The sequence below is a fragment of the Hyla sarda genome, chromosome 5 (assembly GCF_029499605.1).
Source record: "Hyla sarda isolate aHylSar1 chromosome 5, aHylSar1.hap1, whole genome shotgun sequence".
NCBI classification, from domain to species: Eukaryota; Metazoa; Chordata; class Amphibia; order Anura; family Hylidae; genus Hyla; species Hyla sarda.
The window spans coordinates 142777540-142799876 of record NC_079193.1 but is presented as its reverse complement, the minus strand read 5'-3'; the positions used below and the strand labels follow the sequence as shown (position 1 = coordinate 142799876).

Below are 22337 nucleotides of genomic sequence, written 5' to 3'. Positions count from 1 at the left end.
GAACTTTGCCTTTCTTCGTGGTTTATGGACTTCATCCTCGTCCTCCTTTTCCCTAATCCTCTTCTTCCGGAGTTCCTGCAGTTGATGAGCAAGTGCGGAGCTTTTCCACCATCTGGCAGAAGACATGTTCCTCTCTTTTGCATGCTACATCTCGTATGAAGTCTCAAGCGGATAAGAAAAATACTTTTTCCTCCCAGGTTCTCTCCTGGTGACAAAGTCTGGTTGTCAGCCAAATATATCCGCTTCAAAGTACCCAGTTATGAACTGAGCCCTCGCTATCTTGGTCCCTATAAAATCAAGAAACATTTAAATCCTGTGGCCTACTCTTTCCATCTGCCGTTCTCTCTCTGGATCCTGAATTCCTTCCATGTCGCCCTCTTGAAACCTGTCATCCACAACCGCTTTTCTAAAATAGACATCTCACCTACTCCCATCTCTGGTACCTCTGATGTGTATGTTGTTAAACAGATTTTGGACTCCAAGTTTATCAGAGGAAAACGCTTTTTTCTTGTGGATTGGGAAGGATTCGGTCTGGAGAAGAGATCTTGGGAGCCAGAAGAAAATATCCAGGACTGTGACCTTCTCAGTAAATTTCTGAACCGCAAAAGGAGGGGGAGACCAAAGGGGGGGGTACTGTTACACATTGCGCTCCGGCCACTTGCACTGGCCATGAGCACATTGGCCCTGCTCTCCCCTGCTGCTGGCGGGGCTGGGATACACACAGGGAATCAAAGGTCATCACTTACCTCAGTCCTCCGCTGCCTTTTCCTCTGTCTCTGAAAGCTCTGAAATTTAAAGGGCCAGTATGCCCATAATTATGTGCAACACCTGACACTACTCTATAAGTCCCTGCACCTCCCACTCTTCCCTGCTTGTCCTCATTGCACAGAGCCCTGCTTGTCCACCCACACTTCCTGTATTTGGTCTCTTCACAGAGACACACAGGAAATATCTGCAGGGATAAAAATATACACATTTTTAACCAATGTATATTACTTATATACATATAATGTTATCTACATTATATAAAATGTGTTTTGGTAATCATAGGTAAACTTTAATGATAATAACTTACAAAAGGTCAATGACAGCTACACTGCTATATATGTATGTTATAACGGCAAGCTCCAAATGTTTGTTTATGCAAAATCCTTTCATTATGCAGCTTTCAGCATTTTGTTCAGCTGTGTCAAGTCTACCATTGATGTAACAGCTAAGTTTCATGAATAGTACCATATATCAGTGTTGGTGGGGTGCAGATCTTTCTGATGAGGCCTCCATAGAAAAAGATCTGATGTAATCTTATTTATTTAAAAAAAAAGATTCTGCACAATTACCCTATCCAAAAACAATATGGCTAGAGAAAGTATAGTATACGCTAAAACAGATTAGGGAAAGGCCCACCTGGAAACAACTTTTCTCTCTAAGAGCATATAAGGGTAAGATAGAAAATTTCCTACCTTTAGGATCGAACTGTATTAGTCACAGCTAGAGATGAGCGAACTTACAGTAAATTCGATTCATCACTAACTTCTCGGCTCGGCAGTTGATGACTTACCCGGCGTTAATTAGTTCAGCCTTCAGGTGCTCCGGTGGGCTGGAAAAGGTGGATACAGTCCTAGGAAAGAGTCTCCTAGGACTGTATCCACCTTTTCCAGCCCACCGGAGCACCTGAAGGCTGAACTAATTTATGCAGGAAAGGTCATCAACTGCCGAGCCGAGAAGTTCGTGACAAATCGAATTTACTGTAAGTTCGCTCATCTCTAGTCACAGCAAAAGGCAGCTACAACTCAATAAGACTCTATGTGACCAAGTTTGCATTTCAATTAGCAGATGTGCTTCTAGAAGAATTGTCTAGATGGGAAAACCCTTATATGACTGCCACTTTAATTAAATTGATTTTAAAGATCAATTAATGCTTCATGTCATAGATGAGGACAACTACTGTTAGCAAAACCTTACAAGTTACAATCTCAAATGTTTACATTTCTGGCTTATTTACATTGATTTCAGAATATGACTTAATAATGAAAATAGCATACCTCAAAGTGTTGGTCGATAAGCTCAAAGTATTCTTGTAGTGGAATTGGTCCAGCAAAGGAACATGTAAAATCTTTAATGCCTTGCTTTAGGAAATACTCTTCAAAGCGCACGATGAGCTCTTTTGTAATAAGCCAAAGATCCTCAAACTTTTCACTCTGGATTCTGTATCTCTCTAAAGCACAAGGGCAGAATGAACTATGTTGGTTTGGAACAAACACAAGCTTACACTATAAGTCTGGGTTATAACAAATAAGAGTCAACCAGAAAAACATATTTCATATACTACAGAAGGGTATGAACCAGCTACTGATAACTTTTATCACAAAAGATGCATTGGCTGAGATGTTGTGTGCTCCTTTACAACAACTCTAAAGAATGCCAAACGTCTTTAGCCTATAAAAGTACTGCTAATATTCCTAACACATATGTATGCTATGGTCCATGTCCAATCTACACTAACCCAAAGTAACAGTGAATTAATTTATGCTGCCAAAACAATGAATTATCACCTACATCATATAGTACAAGTGCTAACGTTTTAATTTAGATTATAGGAAAAGCTAGTATTACATAAAAGACATTTTGCACTAGGCTGCATTCACACCTCGTTTTTACGTTGTGGGTGCCGGATCCGGCAGGGGGAGGGGCAAACAGGGCTCTCCTGTACCCCAGCCAGACCAGCACTGAAATCCATTTACTTTAATGAGCCGACCGGAGTCAAACGGTGACTCCGGTCGGCTCATTTTTGACCCGTATGCGGTTTCTTGATCGGAACTAAAACCGTAGTATACTACCATTTTAGGTCCGGTCACAAAACCGGATACGGGTCAAAGATGAGCCGACTGGAGTCACCGTTTGACTCCGGTCGGCTCATTAAAGTAAATGGTTTTCAGCGCTGGTCCAGCTGGGGTATGGGAGAGCCCAGTTTGCCCCTCCCCCAGCCGGATCCGGCACCCGTAACGTAAAAGAGGTGTGAATGCAGCCTAATTTTAAGTGGGCTAGACGGTATTCATTGGGATTATTTATAAAACAGATGATGCTTAGTAAATAAGATCCCATTTATAAGAGAAACCTTAACAATACACTTTCACTGAACTTTTCTTTTTTCAAGATAGTATGATACAAGTACAATACTGCTGAAAGTACATTAAAATTACTTATATTTTATCATATCACTTATCATAAATAGTAGACTAGCAGCAGAAGCTTGCACCTAAATGAGCTGTTTTCCTCCTCTTAACGCATTATGTAAATACAGAGGCACCTCTTTGAGATAACTTAAAAAGTTCATTTTCAATGAGGAATACTAGATGCTTTGTATTTTATTTGCAGGTCTCAGGTAGCATTCTACCAATAATCCACATTTTACAGAAGACAAACATGTCCACTGCCCATATGATGAATTAAAATGACATGAACATAAGTTCTTGCTAACAATGATCTTATTACTTTTGTCGAGTTCATTTCAACACTGTTAACTGTGTTCTGAACTACTGGAAAACAAGAAAAGATACATGTCATACCTATTCTGCACCTCATATCATATGTTGACATGGCTTATACAATAACATCCATGATGCTAGTGTGAGCAGAGGCTTAATGAAATGTCAATTGTGGCATTAAATATTTATAATTTCTAGAAATATATACATATATGTCAAGTCTGCCAAAAAAGGAAAAATAAATAAAACTCACGTGAAGTCTTGGACGCAAGGAGTGCAACTTTTTGTCCAGCAAGTAATTGGAATCCTAAGACACTGACTTGGTCATCATCACCACGTTCTACAAAGTCTAAAAAAATTAATAAAAGAATATTTTAAAAGAGTTGTCCAGCCAGCTGGCTCAGAATATTGTAAAATGACAACAGAAGTAGCATTCACCATATTAATCTCCTGCTGTTACTACCATTTTATGCCTCCTGGTTTTCCCATCAGAGATTACCTCCTGGACCTCTTAACACAGACATGTACTCACTGTAGCCAATCACTGACCGTAGCGGTGACAAAGCAGTGTTTGGCTGCAGTCCCATTCAATATGGGGCAGTAGTGTCCAGGCCGGAAGGGAATAGGAAGCGTTGGAACAGAAACAGTGGTGGATTGTTAAGGTGAGTACTACTTACTTTATTATTTTAGGACATTCTAAGGTTTTATTGTTTTATTTTAAATTACACAGCTAGACAATCCCAAATAATATTGTAGAGAAAAGGAGTCTGACTACCTAGGATACGTAATTCTTACCTGGGAACAGGTTAACCAGATTAACAGGAGGTTTGTTAGTGTCTATTGTCAATTTGTGGTTTGCTGCTTTTGATGGTTGTATAGGTAAACAAACAAGTCGTAAAGGAAGCCGGAATGTACACTGTGCAACTCGAGGAACACCTGAATAATAAGAATTAAAAGGTAAGCAAGCACGTTAGAATGTGAAAAGAATATGAAATCCAAAAGTAAAAATGGTGGTTTCTTATAAAAAGAGTGCCCTACCTGTAAATGTGTGTGGGGTTCTGCAGCTCAGCTATAATAAAAAGCTTAGTTGCAATAAAAGGCACAACCACTGGACATGTGTGTTACCAATGATCTGACAAAAAAGATAATTCTACTGATATGACAGGGCTATTAAAGTCAGAAGCGGAAAACCAGCTTGGTAAACCAAGATCGGGCAATAATACATTTTTTGGCTCTACAAAGCTTTAAAGGGATGGCCCAAGCTATCAACTGTTTGCCTCAGTCCCATGGACTTTAACTGGGGCAATAGCATTTATACTCATCCACAGTACATTTCAAACTCCTTTTCACCAACAATATAATGGATACAAGGGATGTGAAGGGATATACAAGGGATAAGAAATTCCAAGTGGTGTTGCCCCCACACCAAGAAACCATACATTTATTAACTATCCTGTGGATGGTGATAAATGTATTTCATGTTAAAATTCCTTTAACATGTGCCCCAATTTAAGACAGCATCTCAATATTCATTATCAAAAACAGGACATGATCATTGCAAGTGAAATGAAAAAAACACATTACTATAATAAACTCGTGAGAAGCAAACACATAAATTAAAATTATAAAGGGTTAAAGGAATATTCACATCTCAACTGGTTACCATTCACACTTTAGATGTCTTCATTAATGCTGATCACAGCATCTAAGAGGTAAAAGTAAGAGATGCTGGTGGATTTTGGGCTCTCATTAGACCTCGTAGCACGATTGCAGGGGTCTGATTAGTTAAGTTGGCAGCTGGAGGTCTCCTCCTTACCTTTGTGAACCTGATCATTGCTCCTCTAATACAGTCTGCATATGCCAGACTGTGCTAGCAGAGCTTTGATTTCACTGTGCAATGCTATGCAATAACATTGCATTGACCAGTGAAAGCAATCTAATGACTTGATAGGTTGAACTTGATGGACCCTATAGTGGTTAGGTTCCCCCAGTAGTACTATATAGGTAACCATGTAGTATTATTAGGTCTCAGTGTATTATTAATAGCCTACTTTATAGTATATATATATATATATATATATATATATATATATATATTTAAAAAAAAGCAGGTCTATAGAGACTTAAAAATTGCAAAGTAAACAATAAAAATAAAAAAAATAACCCCTAATGTACTTTCTCATGCGTTGGGACTTAATGCACCAGGATTTACTTTCTGTACCTGAAGTGAGCACAGAAGCTGTGCTTGCTTAATGCACGGCAGGTCCCGGCTGCAGCCAGGGACACACCAGTAATGGCGAAAATCAGCAATTGTGCTGATGGCCCTACCTGCCTCCGCTGCACTTCTCTGGTCTACCTTCTAGCAGATCAGAGAAGTAGATAATAATACTGATCAGGGCTAAGCCTACGCATAGCACTGGACAGTATTAGCAATCCAACGATTGCTATAAACAGTACCCGGTGGGGACATAAAATATGTTAAATAAATGTAAAAAAGAAGTTAAAAGAAAATGTGAATAAGCCCCTCCCCAAATTCAAACTGAAATTGCCCCTTTTCTCCAATTTACCCAAAAAAGCATAAAAAAAAAAAAATATAAATATGGTTGGTATTGGCGCGTGCATAAAAATGTCAAAATATGTTAATGATCCTATGCATTGAATGGCGTAAACGGAAAAAGAGGACAAAATGTATTTTAAAAAATACAAAAATTATTAAAAAGGAGAAGGGCAATTTTAAACATACTTATTTTGTAAAAAAAAGTTTGAGATTTTTTTAAAAAGTAGTACAATAATAGAAAAGCATGTAAACATGGGTATTATTTTAATTGTATTGACCCACCGAATAAAGAAAACATGTCATTTTTACCATAGAGAGTACAGCTCAAATGCAAAATTGGCTGTGTCCTTAAGTCCAAAATAGGTTGTGTCCTTAAGGGGTTAAAAGGGGTACTCTGCCCCTGGACTTCTTATCCCCTATGAAAAAGATAGGGTCATATCATACACTAGAAATTATAAAAAGTAATAAAATAAAAAAAGTTATCAAAAACAAAAATAGTACCGATAAAAACTACCTAACATGGTGCAAAAATCTGAATTCTAATTTTGTGAAGTATCTTATTTTTTTTAAATATGGGATCGTTTTAATGGCATTGACACACAAAAGAAAGATTACATGTCAGTTTTACCATAAAGTGCTCTGCCTAAAAACAAAGCTCCCCTAACATTTTGCTAAATTACGAGTTTATATTAAATTTTTCCCCACAAATAATATTTCTTTGGGTTTGTCATACATTTTATGGTAAAATGAAAGGTGTCATTGGTCACGCAAAAAAAAAAATAAGCCCTCATATTGGACTTTTAGATGCATATTTAAAAGATATATAATATAAAATGTGAACAGTAAAGAGCTACCAGAGCTCAGTTTTAAACTATACATGAATATTTCTACCCTTTCACGATTTCCAAATTTCCTCGACTGCTTGGTAAATGGAAATTAGATTAGGCACTGGCTGAAATACGTATCTTTACTTTGTGTGGTGTAAACAGAAATGTTATAGTGTCCAAATATAGCTGCGTGCTTTTCCTGGAACTATTCTTGTGAAACTTATAAAATGATACCTTTTTTTGCTATGTATGACATTTAATTTATGGCATCTAATCAATTTCCATAGGCACTTCAACTTAATATTTATTAAAGACACCACTGTAAACAGGCTTAATAGCCAAGTTTTCCACATATTATATCACAAGAACATATGCCTTTAATACTGTGCAGCACAGGATATAACTATGTAGTACTGTAATGCCGATCTATGCAATGTGACTTCCCAGAAGTGCCTTTGGCTTGTAGGTAATTTTTGCATCTTGTTACTGTGAAGCTCATTCCACAAATGCTAAATACTTTTTATATCTGTCAACTGTGTAGATCTATACGTACCCACTTAAGGACCAAGGTCATACAGGTATGCCTTTGCTCCCTGGTACTAAAGGACCAAGGGCGTACCTGTACGCCTGTGGGAATTTTGGTCACCCCCACACGCCGGGCGCTGGGAGTTGTAGTTGCATACCTCCAGCTGTTGCATAACTACATCTCCCAGCATGCCCTTCGGCAATCAGTACATGCTGGGAGTTGTAATTTTGCAACAGCTGGAGGCACACTGGTTGGAAAATACTGAGTTAGGTAACAGAACCTAACTGAAGGATTTCCAACCAGTGTGCCTCCAACTGTTGCAAATGTACAACTCCCAGCATGAACGGTCTGTCAGTACATGCTGGGAGTTGTAGTTTTGAAAAAGCTGGAGGTTTGCCCCCCCATGTGAATGTAAAGGGTACATTCACATGGGCAGGTTTACAGTAAGTTTCTTGCTTCAAGTTTGAGCTGTGGTAAAAACCCTACACAAACACATAATAAAGGGTAAAACACTACATATACACCCCCTTACACTGTCCCCCCAATAACAATGAAAAACGTATTGTACGGCAGTGTTTCCAAAACAGAGCCTCCAGCTGTTGCAAAACAACAACTCCCAGCATTTCCGGACAGCCACTCACTGTCCAGGCATGCTGGGAGTTTAGGAACAGCTGGAGCTGTTTGGGAATCACAGGCGTAGAATACCCCTATGCTATCCCTAATTTAGTCCTCAAATGCACATGGCGCTCTTTCACTTCAGAGCCCTGTCGTATTTTAAGGAAACAGTTTAGGGCCACATATGAGGTATTTCCGTACTCGGGAGAAATTGCACTACAAATTTTGGGGGGCTCTTTCCTCTTTTACCCCTTATGAAAAGGAAAAGTTGGGGTTTACACCAGCCTGTTAGTGTAAAAATACTGCATATGTGGGCATAAAATGCTCGGTGGGCGCACAACAATGCTCAGGAGTGAGAGCGCACTATGTACATTTGAGGCCTAAATTGGTGATTTGCATAGGGGTGGAAACTACACCCCTCATGTAATGTAATAAGGGGTGCAGTGAGCATTTACGTCCCACAGGTGTCTGATAGATTTAAGGTACAGTGGTCCGTGAAAATGAAAAATGTAATTTTTCATTTGTACAGCCCACTGTTCCAAAGATCTGTCAAACGCCAGTGGGGTGTAAATGCTCACTGCACCCTTTATTACATTACATTACATGAGGGGTGTAGTTTCCAAAATGGGGTCACATGTGGGGGTCCATTGTTCTTGCACTATGGGGGCTTTGTAAACACACATGGCCTTCAATTCCGGACAAATTTTCTCTTCAAAAGCCCAATGGCGCTCCTTCTCTTCTGAGCATTGTAATGCGCCAGCAGAGCAGTTGACGTCCACATATGGGGTATTTCCAAATGGGGTTACAAATTTTGGAGGTAATTTTCTCCTATTATCCCTAGTAAAAATGTAAAATTTGGGGAAAAAACATTTTAGTGAAAAATTTTTTTTTTCCATTTACACATCCAACTTTAACAAAAAGTCGTGAAATACCTGTGAGGTGTTAAGGAATGTAACAAGGGGTACAGTTAGCCTTGAAGGGTGTAATTTCCAAAATAGTATGCCATGTTTTTTTTTTGCTGTTGTGGCACCATAGGGGCTACCTAAATGCGACATGCCCCTAAAACCATTTTAGCAAAATTTGCTTTCCAAAAGCCAAATGTGACTCTTTCTCTTCTGAGCATTGTAGTTCGCTCGCAGAGCATTTTACGTCCTAACATGGGGTATTTCCATATTCAGAAGAGATGGGGTAACAAATTTTGGGGGGCGTTCTCTCCCATTACCCTTTATAAAAATGGTAAATTTGGGAAAAAAACTGTAAATTTGTGAAATTTTTTTTCCTTTCAACTACACATCAGATTTTAACGAAAAGTTGTCAAACACCTGTGGGGTGTGAAGGTACACTGGACCCCTTGTTACGTGCCAAAATGGTATGCCATGTGGGGGGGGGTTCTGCTGTTCTGGCACCATAGGGGCTTCCTAAATGTGACATGCCCCCTAAAAACCATTTCAGAAAAACTCACTCTCCAAAATCCCATTGTCGCTCCTTCCCTTCTGAGCCCTCTACTGCGCCCGCCGAACACTTGACATACACATATAAGATATTTCCTTACTCAAGAGAAATTGGGTTACAAATTTTAAGGGGATTTTTCTCCTTTTACCCCTTGTAAAAATTCAAAAACTGGGTCTACAAGAGCATGCGAGTGTAAAAATGAAGATTTTGAATTTTCTCCTTCCTTTTGCTGCTATTCCTGTGAAACACTTAAAGGGTTAACACACTTACTGAATGTCATTTTGAATACTTTGAGGGGTGCAGTTTTAATAATGGGGTCATTTGTGGGGTATTTCTAATTAAAAAAAAAGCCCTTCAAATCTACTTCAAACCTGAACTGGTCGATTTTGAAAATGTGAAAAATTGGAAAATTGCTGCTGAACTTTGAAGCCCTCTGATGTCTTCCAAAAGTAAAAACATGTCAACTTTATGATGCAAACATAAAGTAGACATATTGTATTTGTGAATCAAAATATTATTTATTTGGAATGTCTATTTTCCTTACAAGCAGAGAGCTTCAAAGTTAGAAAAATGCAAAATTTTCAAATTTTTCATAAAATTTTTGAATTTTTCACCAAGAAACGATGCAAGTATCAACAAAATGTTGCCACTAACAAAGTAGAATATGTCACGAAAAAACAATCTCAGAATCAGAATGAAAGGTAAAAGCATCCCAGAGTTATTAATGCTTAAAGTGAAAGTGGTCAGATGTGCAAAAAACGCTCTGGTCCTACAGTGAAAATTGGCCTGGTCCTTTAGGGGTTAAAGGGGTATTCCGGGCTAGGGGATAAGATGTCTGATTGCGGGGGGCCCGCCGCTGGGAAACCCCCCCCCCCCGCGATCTCCCTGCAGCAGCCCGCATTCTATGCGTAGCTGCGTCTGAAGTTTCAGAAACCGCCGGGCTTCCAAGACGGCGACGTGATGTCACGCCACGCCCCCTCCATTCATGTCTATGGGTGGGCGCGTTGCGGCCGTTACGCCCCCTCCCCTAGAAATGAATGGAGGGGGCGTGGCGTGACATCCACGTCTCTGAAGCCCGGCGGTTTCCGAAACTTCAGACGCAGCTAACTGCTGCAGGGAGATCGCAGGGGGTCCCAGCGGCGGGCCCCCCGCAATCAGACATCTTATCTTCTATTCTTTTGATAGTGGATAAGATGTTTTTGCCAGGAATACCCCTTTAATTTTCATGTTTTATCAGTATAGTATGTAACACTACATGTTGCTATTTACTATAGCAACAATTAAGTTTTTACTAAGAAAACAATGACTGCAGGGGATGGCATAACATTCTTAAACAGAACAGTATCCATATGATTCATTATTTCTTGATATCTGAGTAAAATTACACCTTATTGCCTCATACCATTTAACACAGCAACGCCTGACAATGCCTACAACTTCCACCATACCCAGCTAGCCTGGCATGTGGGGAGGAGTTGTTTCGCTTTGTGCAGTAGGCACTACGACAGATCGGGAAATTAAGTGAATATTAATAAGCCAGGCCAAGCGCTGAAGAGCGCTGATGTCATTGCCCGCCACAGCCCCAGACCACTTATTTACATATTCAGTAAAATAAAGATATCTCTGGAGCTCTGTGACAGATCCAGACATAACATAATTTCAATCAGTGTCACCCACACTACCAGCCAGTACCGCTGGTTAGTGTGGGTGAAACTAGTGTCAAATTTCCTTTATCTACAAATTACACTCACTTGCCCACATGACTTTAAAAGCCTATGAATGGTGCTTCTAAAGCCTTAAAGGAGTACCCTGAGATGGGGGAGCATTTTTAGCAAATGTACCATTCTGTCAGGTCATAAAAATAAACATCTATTCACCTCTTGTCGCTCCCCTGGTGCCACCATTGTCTCACTACAGTTTCTGTTGCACTACTCTTCTGGGTTCCCTGTGGTCAAAACGTTGTTCTTTAGCACAGCAACTGCTGGTCGCAGCGATGTCCCGTCTCGGCCAGTGATTGCTGGGGAGCAATCTGCTATATAAAGCCCCAATCCTATAGCAGACCACTGTTTTCAGTCCGGCAACAAAACCGGATATGGTTCAAAAATGAGCTGACTGGTGTCACTATCTGACTCAGTCCAGCTCAATCAAATGAATGGAGTGTGGCACTGGTCCGACAGGGATATGGCAGCTGACAGTTTTTAAATTCCCCAACCGTATTGCACAATCTTAAAATAAAATTTGTGCAAAATTGAAGCTTGCACAAAAATGTCCTATTTTGTCACTCTGTGCTTCAGCAATGAATTACATATTCGCCCCTAATATTAATTTTGGTGGGCATTTGTTTGTTACCCGGTCCCATTGACATCAAGCATCTCGTTGAGATACTTACTGAATCTCACTGAAATACGATCCTATTATATAGATGAAAGTCCTATCCATAATCAATGTGATGGCCATTTGTTTAAGATGATTAAAAAAAAGTGTGCTGATGACTATTCCCATTAACAAAATTACATGCCATATTATTAGTATTGGTTGCTAGCACTGGGAATTCATCTTGAATTTGTGGCTACAGAAGGGCCCTTCAACCTCTAGCCCTGCCTTAGGAGTCAATCAATGGATAAAAATTTACTTTGCCTCAGTTTGCTCTCCTTTGTACCTGCATTGTACATAAAGAAACCTGTTGCCAAGTAAGAACACTTTGCTCTTACATACGAAGAATATCTCTGATCTTATTCATGTTAGGCAGCAGCATTCATTCAAAGTTCTTTCATCTCATCTTTAGAAATAAGAGAGGTCAATGCAGATCAGAAGTGGACTCCATTTCTTTTACACAATCAAATGACTTTTATGAATTGGGGGAATTTAAACCCTCTAATAATTTGAGCATTATTGACTAGATACTCTTGTGAATGGTCTAGAGCCTATAGCTTAATGTTTTTTTTTAAACACCAAAATTAACCTAAAATTGAAATTTAAAGCTGCATTCACAATTTTTTATACAGTATGATATGGTCAACTAGATTGTTGGGGGGTTTTCAGTAGATAATTGGTATTTGTTACTAATCTCTTAAGATACCGGCCGATCCTGCATTAACCCCTTAAGGACTGAGCCCCTTTTCACCTTAAGGACGCCGCCCTTTTTTGCAATTCTAACCACTATCACTTGGATTATTCTAACCACTATCACTATGCATAAATAACTCTGGGATGCTTTTACTGATTATTCTGATTCCGAGATAGTTTTTTCGTGACATATTCTACTTTAACATAGTGGTAAATTTTCGTAATTACTTGCATCCTTTCTTGGTGAAAAATCCCCAAATTTCATGAAAATTTTGAACATTTTGCATTTTTCTAACTTTGAAACTCTCTGCTTGCAAGGAAAATGGACATTCCAAATAAATGATATATTGGTTCACACATACAATATGTCTTCTTTATATTTGCATCATAAAGTTGACATGTTTTTACTTTTGGAAGACATCAGCAGCAATTTTCCAATTTTTCACAACATTTTCTAAATCGGAATTTTTCAGGGACCAGTTCAGTTTTGAAGTGGATTTGAGGGGTCTTCAGATTAGAAATACCTCATAAATGACCCCATTATGAAAAAAAGCCCCCCAAAATGTGTAACCCAATTTCTCTCGAGTAAAGAAATACCTCATAGGTGGATGTCAAGCACTACAAGGCTTAGAAGGAAAGGAGCGACAATGGGATTTTGGAGAGTGAGTTTTTCTGAAATGGTTTTTGGGGGGCATGTCACATTTAGGAAGCCTCTATGGTGCCAGAACAGCAAAAAAAAAAAAAAAAAAACAACATGGCATACTATTTTGGAAACTACACCCCTCATGGAACGTAACAAGGCATCCAGTGAGCCTTAACACCCCACAGGTGTTTGATGACTTTTTGTTAAAGTCGGATGTGTAAATGAATTTTTTCACTAAAATGCAGGTTTTCCACCAAATTTTAAATTTTTCAAGGGCTTATAGGAGAAAATGCCAACCAAAATTTGTAACCTCATCTCTTCTGAGTATGGAAATACCCCATGTGTGGACATTAAGTGCTCTGCTGGTGCACTACAATGCTCAGAAGAGAAGAAGTCACATTTTGCTTTTGGAAAGCAAATTTTGCTGACATGGTTTTTGGAGGGGATGTCGCATTTAGGAAGCCCCTATGGTGCCAGAACAGAAAAAAAAAACACATGGCATTCTATTTTGGAAACTACACCCCTCAAAGAATGTAACAATGGGTACAGTGAGCCTTAACATCCCACAGGTGTTTGACAAATTTCCACTAACGTTGGACAGGAAAATGAAAATTTTGATTTTTTTTCACTAAAATGCTGATATTACCCCAAATTTTTCATTTTCACAAGGGGTAATTGGAGAAAAAGCCTCCCAAAATGTGTAACCCCATTTCTTCTGAGTATGAAAAACCCCATATGTAGATGTAAAGTGCTCTGCTGGCGCACTACAATGCTCAGGGAAGGAGCGACATTGGGCGCTTGGTGAGAGAATTTGGTTGGAATAGAAGTCAGGGGCCATGTGCGTTTACTAAGCTCCCCGTGGTGCCAGAACAGTGGACCCCCCCCCCCCATGTGACCCCATTTTGGAAACTACACCCCTCACAGAATTTAATAAGGGGTGCAGTGAGCATTTACACCCCACTGGCGTTTGACAGATCTTTGGAACAGTGGGCTGTGCAAATGAAAAATTACATTTCTCATTTTCACGGACCGCTGTTCCAAAAATCTGTCAGACACCTGTGGGGTATAAATGCTCACTGTACCCTTTATTACATTATGTGAGGGGTGTAGTTTCCAAAATGGGGTCACATGTGGGGGGTCCACTGTTCTGGCACTATGGGGGCTTTAGAAACACACATGGCCTTCAATTTCAGACACATTCTCTCTCCAAAATCCCAATGGCACTCCTTCTCTTCTGAGCATTGTAGTGCACCAGCAGAGCAATTTACATCCACATATGGAGTATGTTTTTTTTTTTTTCATTTTGACTTCCAACTTTAACGAAAATTTGTCAAACACCTCTGGGGTGTTAAGGCTCACTATACCCCTTGTTATGTTCCATGAGGGGTGTAGTTTCCAAAATGGGGTCACATGTGGGTATTTATTGTTTTGCGTTTATGTCAGAACCGCTGTAAAATCAGCCACCCCTGTGCAAATCACCAATTTAGACCTCAAATGTACATAGTGCGCTCTCACTCCTGAGCCTTGTTGTGCGTCCGCAGAACATTTTACGCCCACATATGGGGTATTTCCATATTCAGGAGAAATTGTGTTACAGATTTTGGGGGTCTTTTTTTCCTTTTACCGATTGTGAAAATTAAAAGTATGGGGCAACACCAGCATGTTAGTGTAAACAAATTTTTTTTTTACACTAACATGCTGGTGTAAACCCCAACTTTTCCTTTTCATAAGGGGTAAAAGGAGAAAAAGCCCCCCAAAATTTGTAACGCAATTTCTCCCAAGTACGGAGATACCCCATATGTGGCCCTAAACTGTTTCCTTGAAATAAGACAGGGCTCCAAAACGAGAGACCGCCATGCGCATTTGATGCCTAAATTGGGGATTTGAATCCACCACAACGGCAGTGTTTCCAAATAAGGGTGTCTCCAGCTGTTGCATAACTCCCAGCATGCCTGGACAGTCAGTGGCTGTCCGGCAATACTGGGAGTTGTTGTTTTTCAGCAGCTGGAGGCACTGTTTTGGAAACAGTGAAGCACAAGACGTTTTTTCTTTTTATTGGGGTGTAGTGTAGTGTTTTTAGGATACATTCACACGGTTGGGTTTACAGTGAGTTCGAGCTGCGGCTGAAAATTTACGTGAATGGGTGGGCAAACCTCCAGCTGTTGCGTTTGTTACTTAACTCAGTGTTTCGCAACCAGTGTGCCTCCAGCTGTTGCAAAACTACAACTCCCAGCATGTACAGTCTCTCAGTGCATGCTGGGAGTTGTATTTTTGCAACAGCTGGAGGCACACTGGTCGCGAAACACTGAATTGGGTAAGAAACACGGTTTCACAACCAATGTGTCTCCAGATGTTGCAAAACTGCAACAATCAGCATGCATTGACAGTCGAAGGGCATGCTGGGAGTTGTAGTTTTGCAACAGCTGGAGGCACACTGCTACAACTCCCAGCATGCCCTTTGGTAGTCTGTGCATAGAAAAAATGTGCCTCCAGCTGTTGCATAACTACAACCCCCAGCATGCACAGACTACCAAAGGACATGCTGGGAATTGTATTTGGAACTCCAGCTGTTGCAAAACTACAACTCCCAGCATGCCATTTGGCTTTGCATGCTGCGAGTTGTTGCTAAGCAACAGTAGGAGGTGAAAAGGCCTCACCTCCTGCTGTATCCTGCCGCCGGGCCCGCCGCCGGTGTATCCTGCTGCCGAGACCGATCCTGCTGCTCCTGTCGCTGCCACCGCACACGAGGGGACCCCCTGCGGGACCAGGGCAAGGTAGGAGACCCCTGCCGGTGCCGATCTCCGCTCCGATCGGCATCCCCAGCAGGTCAATGATTGGTCAGTCGTTCCGGCCGATCAATCAAGTGATCGTGGGGCGGCACCCGTGCCACCTCACTCCTGCTGGGTAAGGGTGAATGGGGCTGTCTCGGACAGCCCCATTCACCCTTTTTTTCTGGGTCACCGGGTCACCTGAGACCCGATTGACCCGGGATAGCGGCAAATAGTCGGTCTGAATTGACTGGCGATTTGCCATGATCGCCGACATAGGGGGGTCTCAGGACCCCCGTGGGCGATTTGCCAGGATGGCTGCTGCTAGATATCAGCAGTCACCCCGTTCCAATCACTGCGTCCAGAGACACGGTGATCCAGGAAATCTGCGCCATAAATGTACGGCGCTGTGCGCTAAGTACTTCTTAGCAGCGCCATACATTTACATTGCTCGTTCTTAAGGGGGTTAAAGGGGTACTCTGCCCACAGACATCTTATCCATAGGTCTAACGTCCACAACAGAGTACACTCGGCAATGCTAAAGTTTGGCTACTGAGAACCGGATGATCCACACATGTACTCCCAATGCTTGATAAGGCAGCCTAGGGTGCACAACTGATCCAGTGAATTCAGAAATATCTATAGATACAGTTCATAAGAAAGAACAATGAGGGCACTCATCACTGCTGCAGAAGTGTTTTTTATTCACGATCCAGGTGGCAGAAAAACAAGAGCAGGACAGCCAAACGAACAAGCAGGGGTGCTTCTGGGGTGACGGTGCCATTTCACGCAATCCTGCGCTTTGACTGGCCCCTGCAGCAGTGGTGAGTACCCTTTTCCATAGGTCTAGTTGATAGGAAAATTGCTAATGGGTAGATTGCTGTATCTTCTTTGTAAATTAATTGGTCTCCAATGGATTTAATCCAATAAAGGGAATTTATTGACAAAGTAAATGTCATTTTAAGTTGAGAGCGGGATACATACGAAAGTGTAACTCTTCTGTTTGATTCAAGAAACTGGGGCCATATTAGAGATAATCGAATCGGACAAAATCGAGGTCGTTCCGAATTTTATGAAACATTCGATTCAGACCGAATAAGAACTTCGACTCGATTCAAAATAATGAATGCGACACCCACTGCGATCGTCCTGTATAATGTATAGATGCAAGCGGCTTTCTCCAGCACTCACACCTCTGCAATGGATAGGATGATCGCAGCTGGTGTCAGGAGTGACACCCGCTGTGATCTGTCCTTCACTGCAGGTACTACTGCTCCCAACATGGAGCACACTCCGCTCTATACTGGGAGCTGTAGTACCTGCATTAATAGACAGATGGCAGTTGGTGTCACTTCTGACACCTGTCGCGATATGTCTATTAATGCATTTACTACAGCTCCTAGCATGCAGCAGAGTGTGCTCCATGTTGGGAGCAGTAGTACCTGCAGGTAAGGAAAGATCACAGCAGGTGTCACTTCTGACACCTGCTGCAATCGTCCTGTATAATGTAAAGATGCGAGCGGCCGGCCACTCTTCTCTGGTCCCACTGTAGTATGGGAATATGCCTATTATATATATATATATATATATATATATATATATATATATATATATATAAATACACACCTATTATTCATATTTCCCGCAGAGAGCTGTGATTGGCTGGAACCATCTGGCTAATCACAGCTCTCTGCGGGAAACATGAATAAGTGATGTGAATTCTATTGACATCACTGGCTGGCCAGGGTACAGGGCAGAGATGCGAGCGCAGGAGAAAGCGGCTCCATCTCTGCAATAGAAAGGATGATCGCATTGAGTGTCAGGAGTGACACCCGGGGCGATCTGTCAATTAGTACAGGTAGTACAGCTCCCATCATGGAACAGTCTGTTCCATGCTGGGAGTAGCAGTACTACCTAAAAAATGTAAAACATTGAGAAAAAAGTGAAACATACTTTATTAAACACAATATACATTATATACATTACTAATAAAAAAAAATAAAAAAATTATTATAAAAAATATATTATTTTTACATTTAAATGGCCCCTTTCTAAATTTGTATTATTGTCGGCTGCATTTTTAGGTCCCTGCCAGCCCACATAAATTGATCCCTGTTTAAAAATTACAATTATTTTTTTTTTTGTCTTTCAAGTTTCGGGAGCGGGCAGGGACCAGAAAATTTAGTGCTTAATATTAAATATGAATGAGCAGTGCATTTCGTAATTTTTTTTTTTTTTTTTTTGTTCTAAACCTTAATTTTTTTAAATTTTTTACTTTACTTTTTTAGCACCATTTATTGAATTTTTTCAGGCATTAAGATGTGCTGCCATGAGTAATTGCGGGGGTCAGAGATGAGACAAGGACAGGGACATCAGTAATATGTATAATGCAGTAGGCAAAAAAAGGCTGAGTTTCTCTAATTTACCAAAAATCCATAAATTTCAGAAATCAAAGATACTTCAAATTGTAATTTGCGGAGGCAGATGGCCGGGACAATAATGTATGTATGTATGTATGTATTTAATGTAATTGTGAAGGACGATGTCACTGTAATTATACAGTATGAGCTGGTTTTAAATGACAAATTATTGCAAAACGCTTCTTGTAATTCCAATGTCTCTGCATATGCAGGAAGACATGGATGAGAGCTATAATTTCAGTAGGATGGAAATGACTTTTTTGTTGCTGTAAAATGTAGATGGGAATATGTAACCATGTTTGTGGGATTACCTTTTTATATATGTGAAAAATCTTTCATTTTTTATGTAGGGGATGATGGGAGTTGTAATTCTTGAATTCCAGTTGTCCCCGCTTGCAATAACAGTGATTGCAGCGGGGAGCGGCAGGGAGTCACTGGGGCCATATGAATGGAAGAAAGAAAGTTTTGAAATATACAGTAGCTGCTCTAATTGGAGCAAATTAAGATTAATTGAACAATGAGACCACAGCCAATTAAGGTTGAATAGTTAATAGAACATCAAAGGAATGTGGGTCAAGTGTTTTGACCTTAATTGGCTGTGGTTTCATTATTTACTTAAGATCTTTCCCTCATGTAAAAGTTTACACCTACAGTATATATTTTACATAATATCCATATGGTACATATACTCAATTATGGACATTTATCAATGGGTTTAGTCAGGTTTTCTTTACTATAATTGTCGCAAAATTGTCGCAACTGCGACTACGCGATTTTTCGTGCGACATTTTGACTGGAAAGCGAGAAAAGCAAGTTTCGAAAAATTTACTACGTAGTAATAATTTTAAAATGGACTACGGGTAGTCAGGTATTTATTAACTGCGACAGTCGCAACTGCAACAGGGTTAAAAATTGACTAAATTTACTCCAGCTCAAACATAGAGCAGAAAAAGCTACTACCAAAGTAAAAAAGGAAAAATTGCTTACATGAAAGAAAATTATCAACAGGCTGAAACCGGTTGATAAATAAGTCACACATAAGCAAAAAAAAAGTAAGGAAAAAATTACTAAAAAAAAAGAATACATAAGCAAACATTGATAAATGTCCCTCAATATGCTGTGGCCTGCAACAGTATTGAGATATGCTGCGGGACCACCAACAGTCAGTTTGCAAGCAGTGCACAATATATGTTTGCAAACTGTCCATGGGTACCGCCGATCCCGCAGCATATCTGACCTGGGTTGAAGGAACTAGACCCGCATCTTACTTGAGTATCCATAGACAGTTTGCAAACATATATTTCAATACTGTGGCAGATAATTTGTATATGTAGATGTAGAAATCCAGTAGCAGCAGCACACAACATATGATGAAAAAAAGTTGAAGGTTTATTCCATTATTACAGTGCAAAAATACAGAGCAATGTTTCTGCGACCTCACGCCGCCATTTTCAAGCTCCTAGAAAATAGCGGCGTGAGGTCGCAGAAACGTTGCTTTGTTTTTTTGCACTGGAATAATGGAATAAACCTTCAACTTTTTTCCAACATACCTTGTGTGCTGCGGTTTACTGGATTTCTACTAAGAGTGGAGCCACCAACCCCTGGGGCTCCCATACAGCGTGCGCCTGTTTTGCTGATACTTTACTAGGTTGTGCTGCTCTCCTGGGAATATATTCTGTAGACGTATGTAGATGTAAACTTTGACATTAGATCATATATATGTCATGTATCTATATATCTACACACAGTCATGGCCGTAAATGTTGGCACCCCTGAAATTTTTCAAGAAAATGAAGTATTTCCCACAGAAAAGGATTGCAGTAACACATGTTTTGCTATACACACGTTTATTCCCTTTGTGTGTATTGGAACTAAACCAAAAAAGGGAGGAAAAAAAGCTAATTGGACATAATGTCACACCAAACTCCAAAAATGGTCTGGACAAAATTAGAGCCACCCTGAACTTAATATTTGGTTGCACACCCTTTGGAAAAAATAACTGAAATGAGTCGCTTCCTATAACCATCAATAAGCTTCTTACACCTCTCAGCCGGAATGTTGGACCACTCTTCCTTTGCAAACTGCTCCAGGTCTCTCTTATTGGAGGGGAGCCTTTTCCCAACAGCAATTTTAAGATCTCTCCACAGGTGTTCAAGGGGATTTAGATCTGGACTCATTGCTGGCCACTTCAGAACTCTCCAGCACTTTGATGTCATCCATTTCTGGGAGCTTTTTGACATTTGTTTCGGGTGATTGTCCTCCTGGAAGACCCAAGATCTCGGATGCAAACCCAGCTTTCTGACACTGGGCTGTACAGTGCGACCCAAAATCCGTTGGTAATCCTCAGATTTCATGACGCCTTGCACACAATCAAGGCACCCAGTGCCAGAGGCAGCAAAACAACCCCAAAACATAATTGAACCTCCACCATATTTCACTGTAGGTACTGTGTTCTTTTCTTTTTAGGCCTCATTCTGTTTTCGGAAAACAGTAGAATAATGTGCTTTCCCAAAAAGCTCTATCTTGGTCTCATCTGTCCAAAAGGCACGCTTCTAATAAGAGAGACCTGGAGCAGTTTGCTAAGGAAGAGTGGTCCAACATTGCGGCTCAGAGGTGTAAGAAGCTTATTGATGGTTATAGGAAGCGACTGATTTTAGTTATTCTTTTTAAAGGTTGTACAACCAAATATTAACTTAAGGGTGCCAATAATTTTGCCCAGACCATTTTCAGAGTTTGATGTGACATTATGTACAATTTGCTTTTTTTCCTCCCTTTTTTGGTTTAGTTCCAATACACACAAAGGGAACAAACATGTGTATAGCAACACATGAGTTACTGCAATCCTTTTCTGTGAGAAATACTTAATTTTCTTGAAAAATTTCAGGGGTGCCAACATGATTTATATAGTCATGGTCTATATAAATCATATATCTGTATACATATATATATATATACACACACACACACATCTATACACATCACACAGCAGACAGATGATTGAAGAACAAGAGATAGGAGGGAAACCACAGCCAATTAAGCTCAAACCACTTGACCTACGTTCCATTGATGTTCTATTACCTATTTGAGCTTAATTGGCTGTGGTCTCATTATTCAATTAACATTAATTTGCTCCAATTAGAGCAGCTACTGTATCTTTCAAAACTTTCTTCCATTCATACGGCCCAGTGACTCCCTGCAGCTCCAGCTGCAACCACTGTGATTGCAAGCGGGAACAACTGGAATTCAAGAATTACAACTCCCATCATCCCCTACATAAAAATGTAAAGATTTTTCACAAATATAAAAAGGTAATCCCACATTCATGGTTACATATTCCCTTCTACAGCTTACAGCAATGAAAAAGTCCTTACCATTTGGGATCGACAGATATCGATTTTTTAGGGTCGATACCGATAATCTGTGGAGGTTAAGGCCGATAGCCGATAGCTTATACCGATATTCCGGTATAAATTATCGGCTATTTAGCCCTCCCCCCACCCGCTTCTCTCCCCCTGCCTGTCCTGGGGTCCTCCTGAGTCCTACCCCCCCACCCCCACCCTACCCCTCCCCCTGCCAGTCCTTAGTCCAACCACCGCCGCTGCCCCATTGCCTCCCCCATCCCCGGTTTTATAATTACCTGTTCCCGGGGCCCGGGGTCCGTGCTACTTCTGGCTCCGGCGGCGTCCTGAGCTGTCACCGTGCGCACTGACAGTGACGTCACGTTGAGGACGTCACTCGTCATTGCGCAGCGCACAGCACAGCATAACACAGGACGCCGCAGGAGCCGGAAGTAGCATGGACCCCGGGAACAGGTAATTATAAAACCGGGGATGGGGGAGGCAATGGGGCAGCGGCGGCGGTCTCTGGCTGGGGCGGTGCAGTGGGGGCGTTGTGGTGCGGTGGGGGGCGAAGTGGGGGGCATTATCGGATTATCGGCAAGGTAATTGCCGATACCCATAACGTCCAAAATCGGGAATA

General features: G+C 40.8%; 1 protein-coding gene across 6 annotated transcripts in view; it reads right to left on the bottom strand.

Moving 5' to 3' along the window:
- BBS9 (Bardet-Biedl syndrome 9) overlaps positions 1 to 22337 on the bottom strand; it is a 390136-nt gene that overhangs the window by 146838 nt on the left and 220961 nt on the right. For all 6 annotated transcript variants that reach the window (XM_056520430.1, XM_056520428.1, XM_056520429.1 and 3 more), the window contains 3 exons: positions 4281 to 4421; positions 3739 to 3834; positions 2043 to 2215 (listed from right to left, as the gene is read on the bottom strand). In XM_056520430.1, coding sequence (XP_056376405.1) covers positions 2043 to 2215; positions 3739 to 3834; positions 4281 to 4421 — 410 coding nt within the window. The remainder of the gene's footprint in view (positions 1 to 2042; positions 2216 to 3738; positions 3835 to 4280; positions 4422 to 22337) is intronic.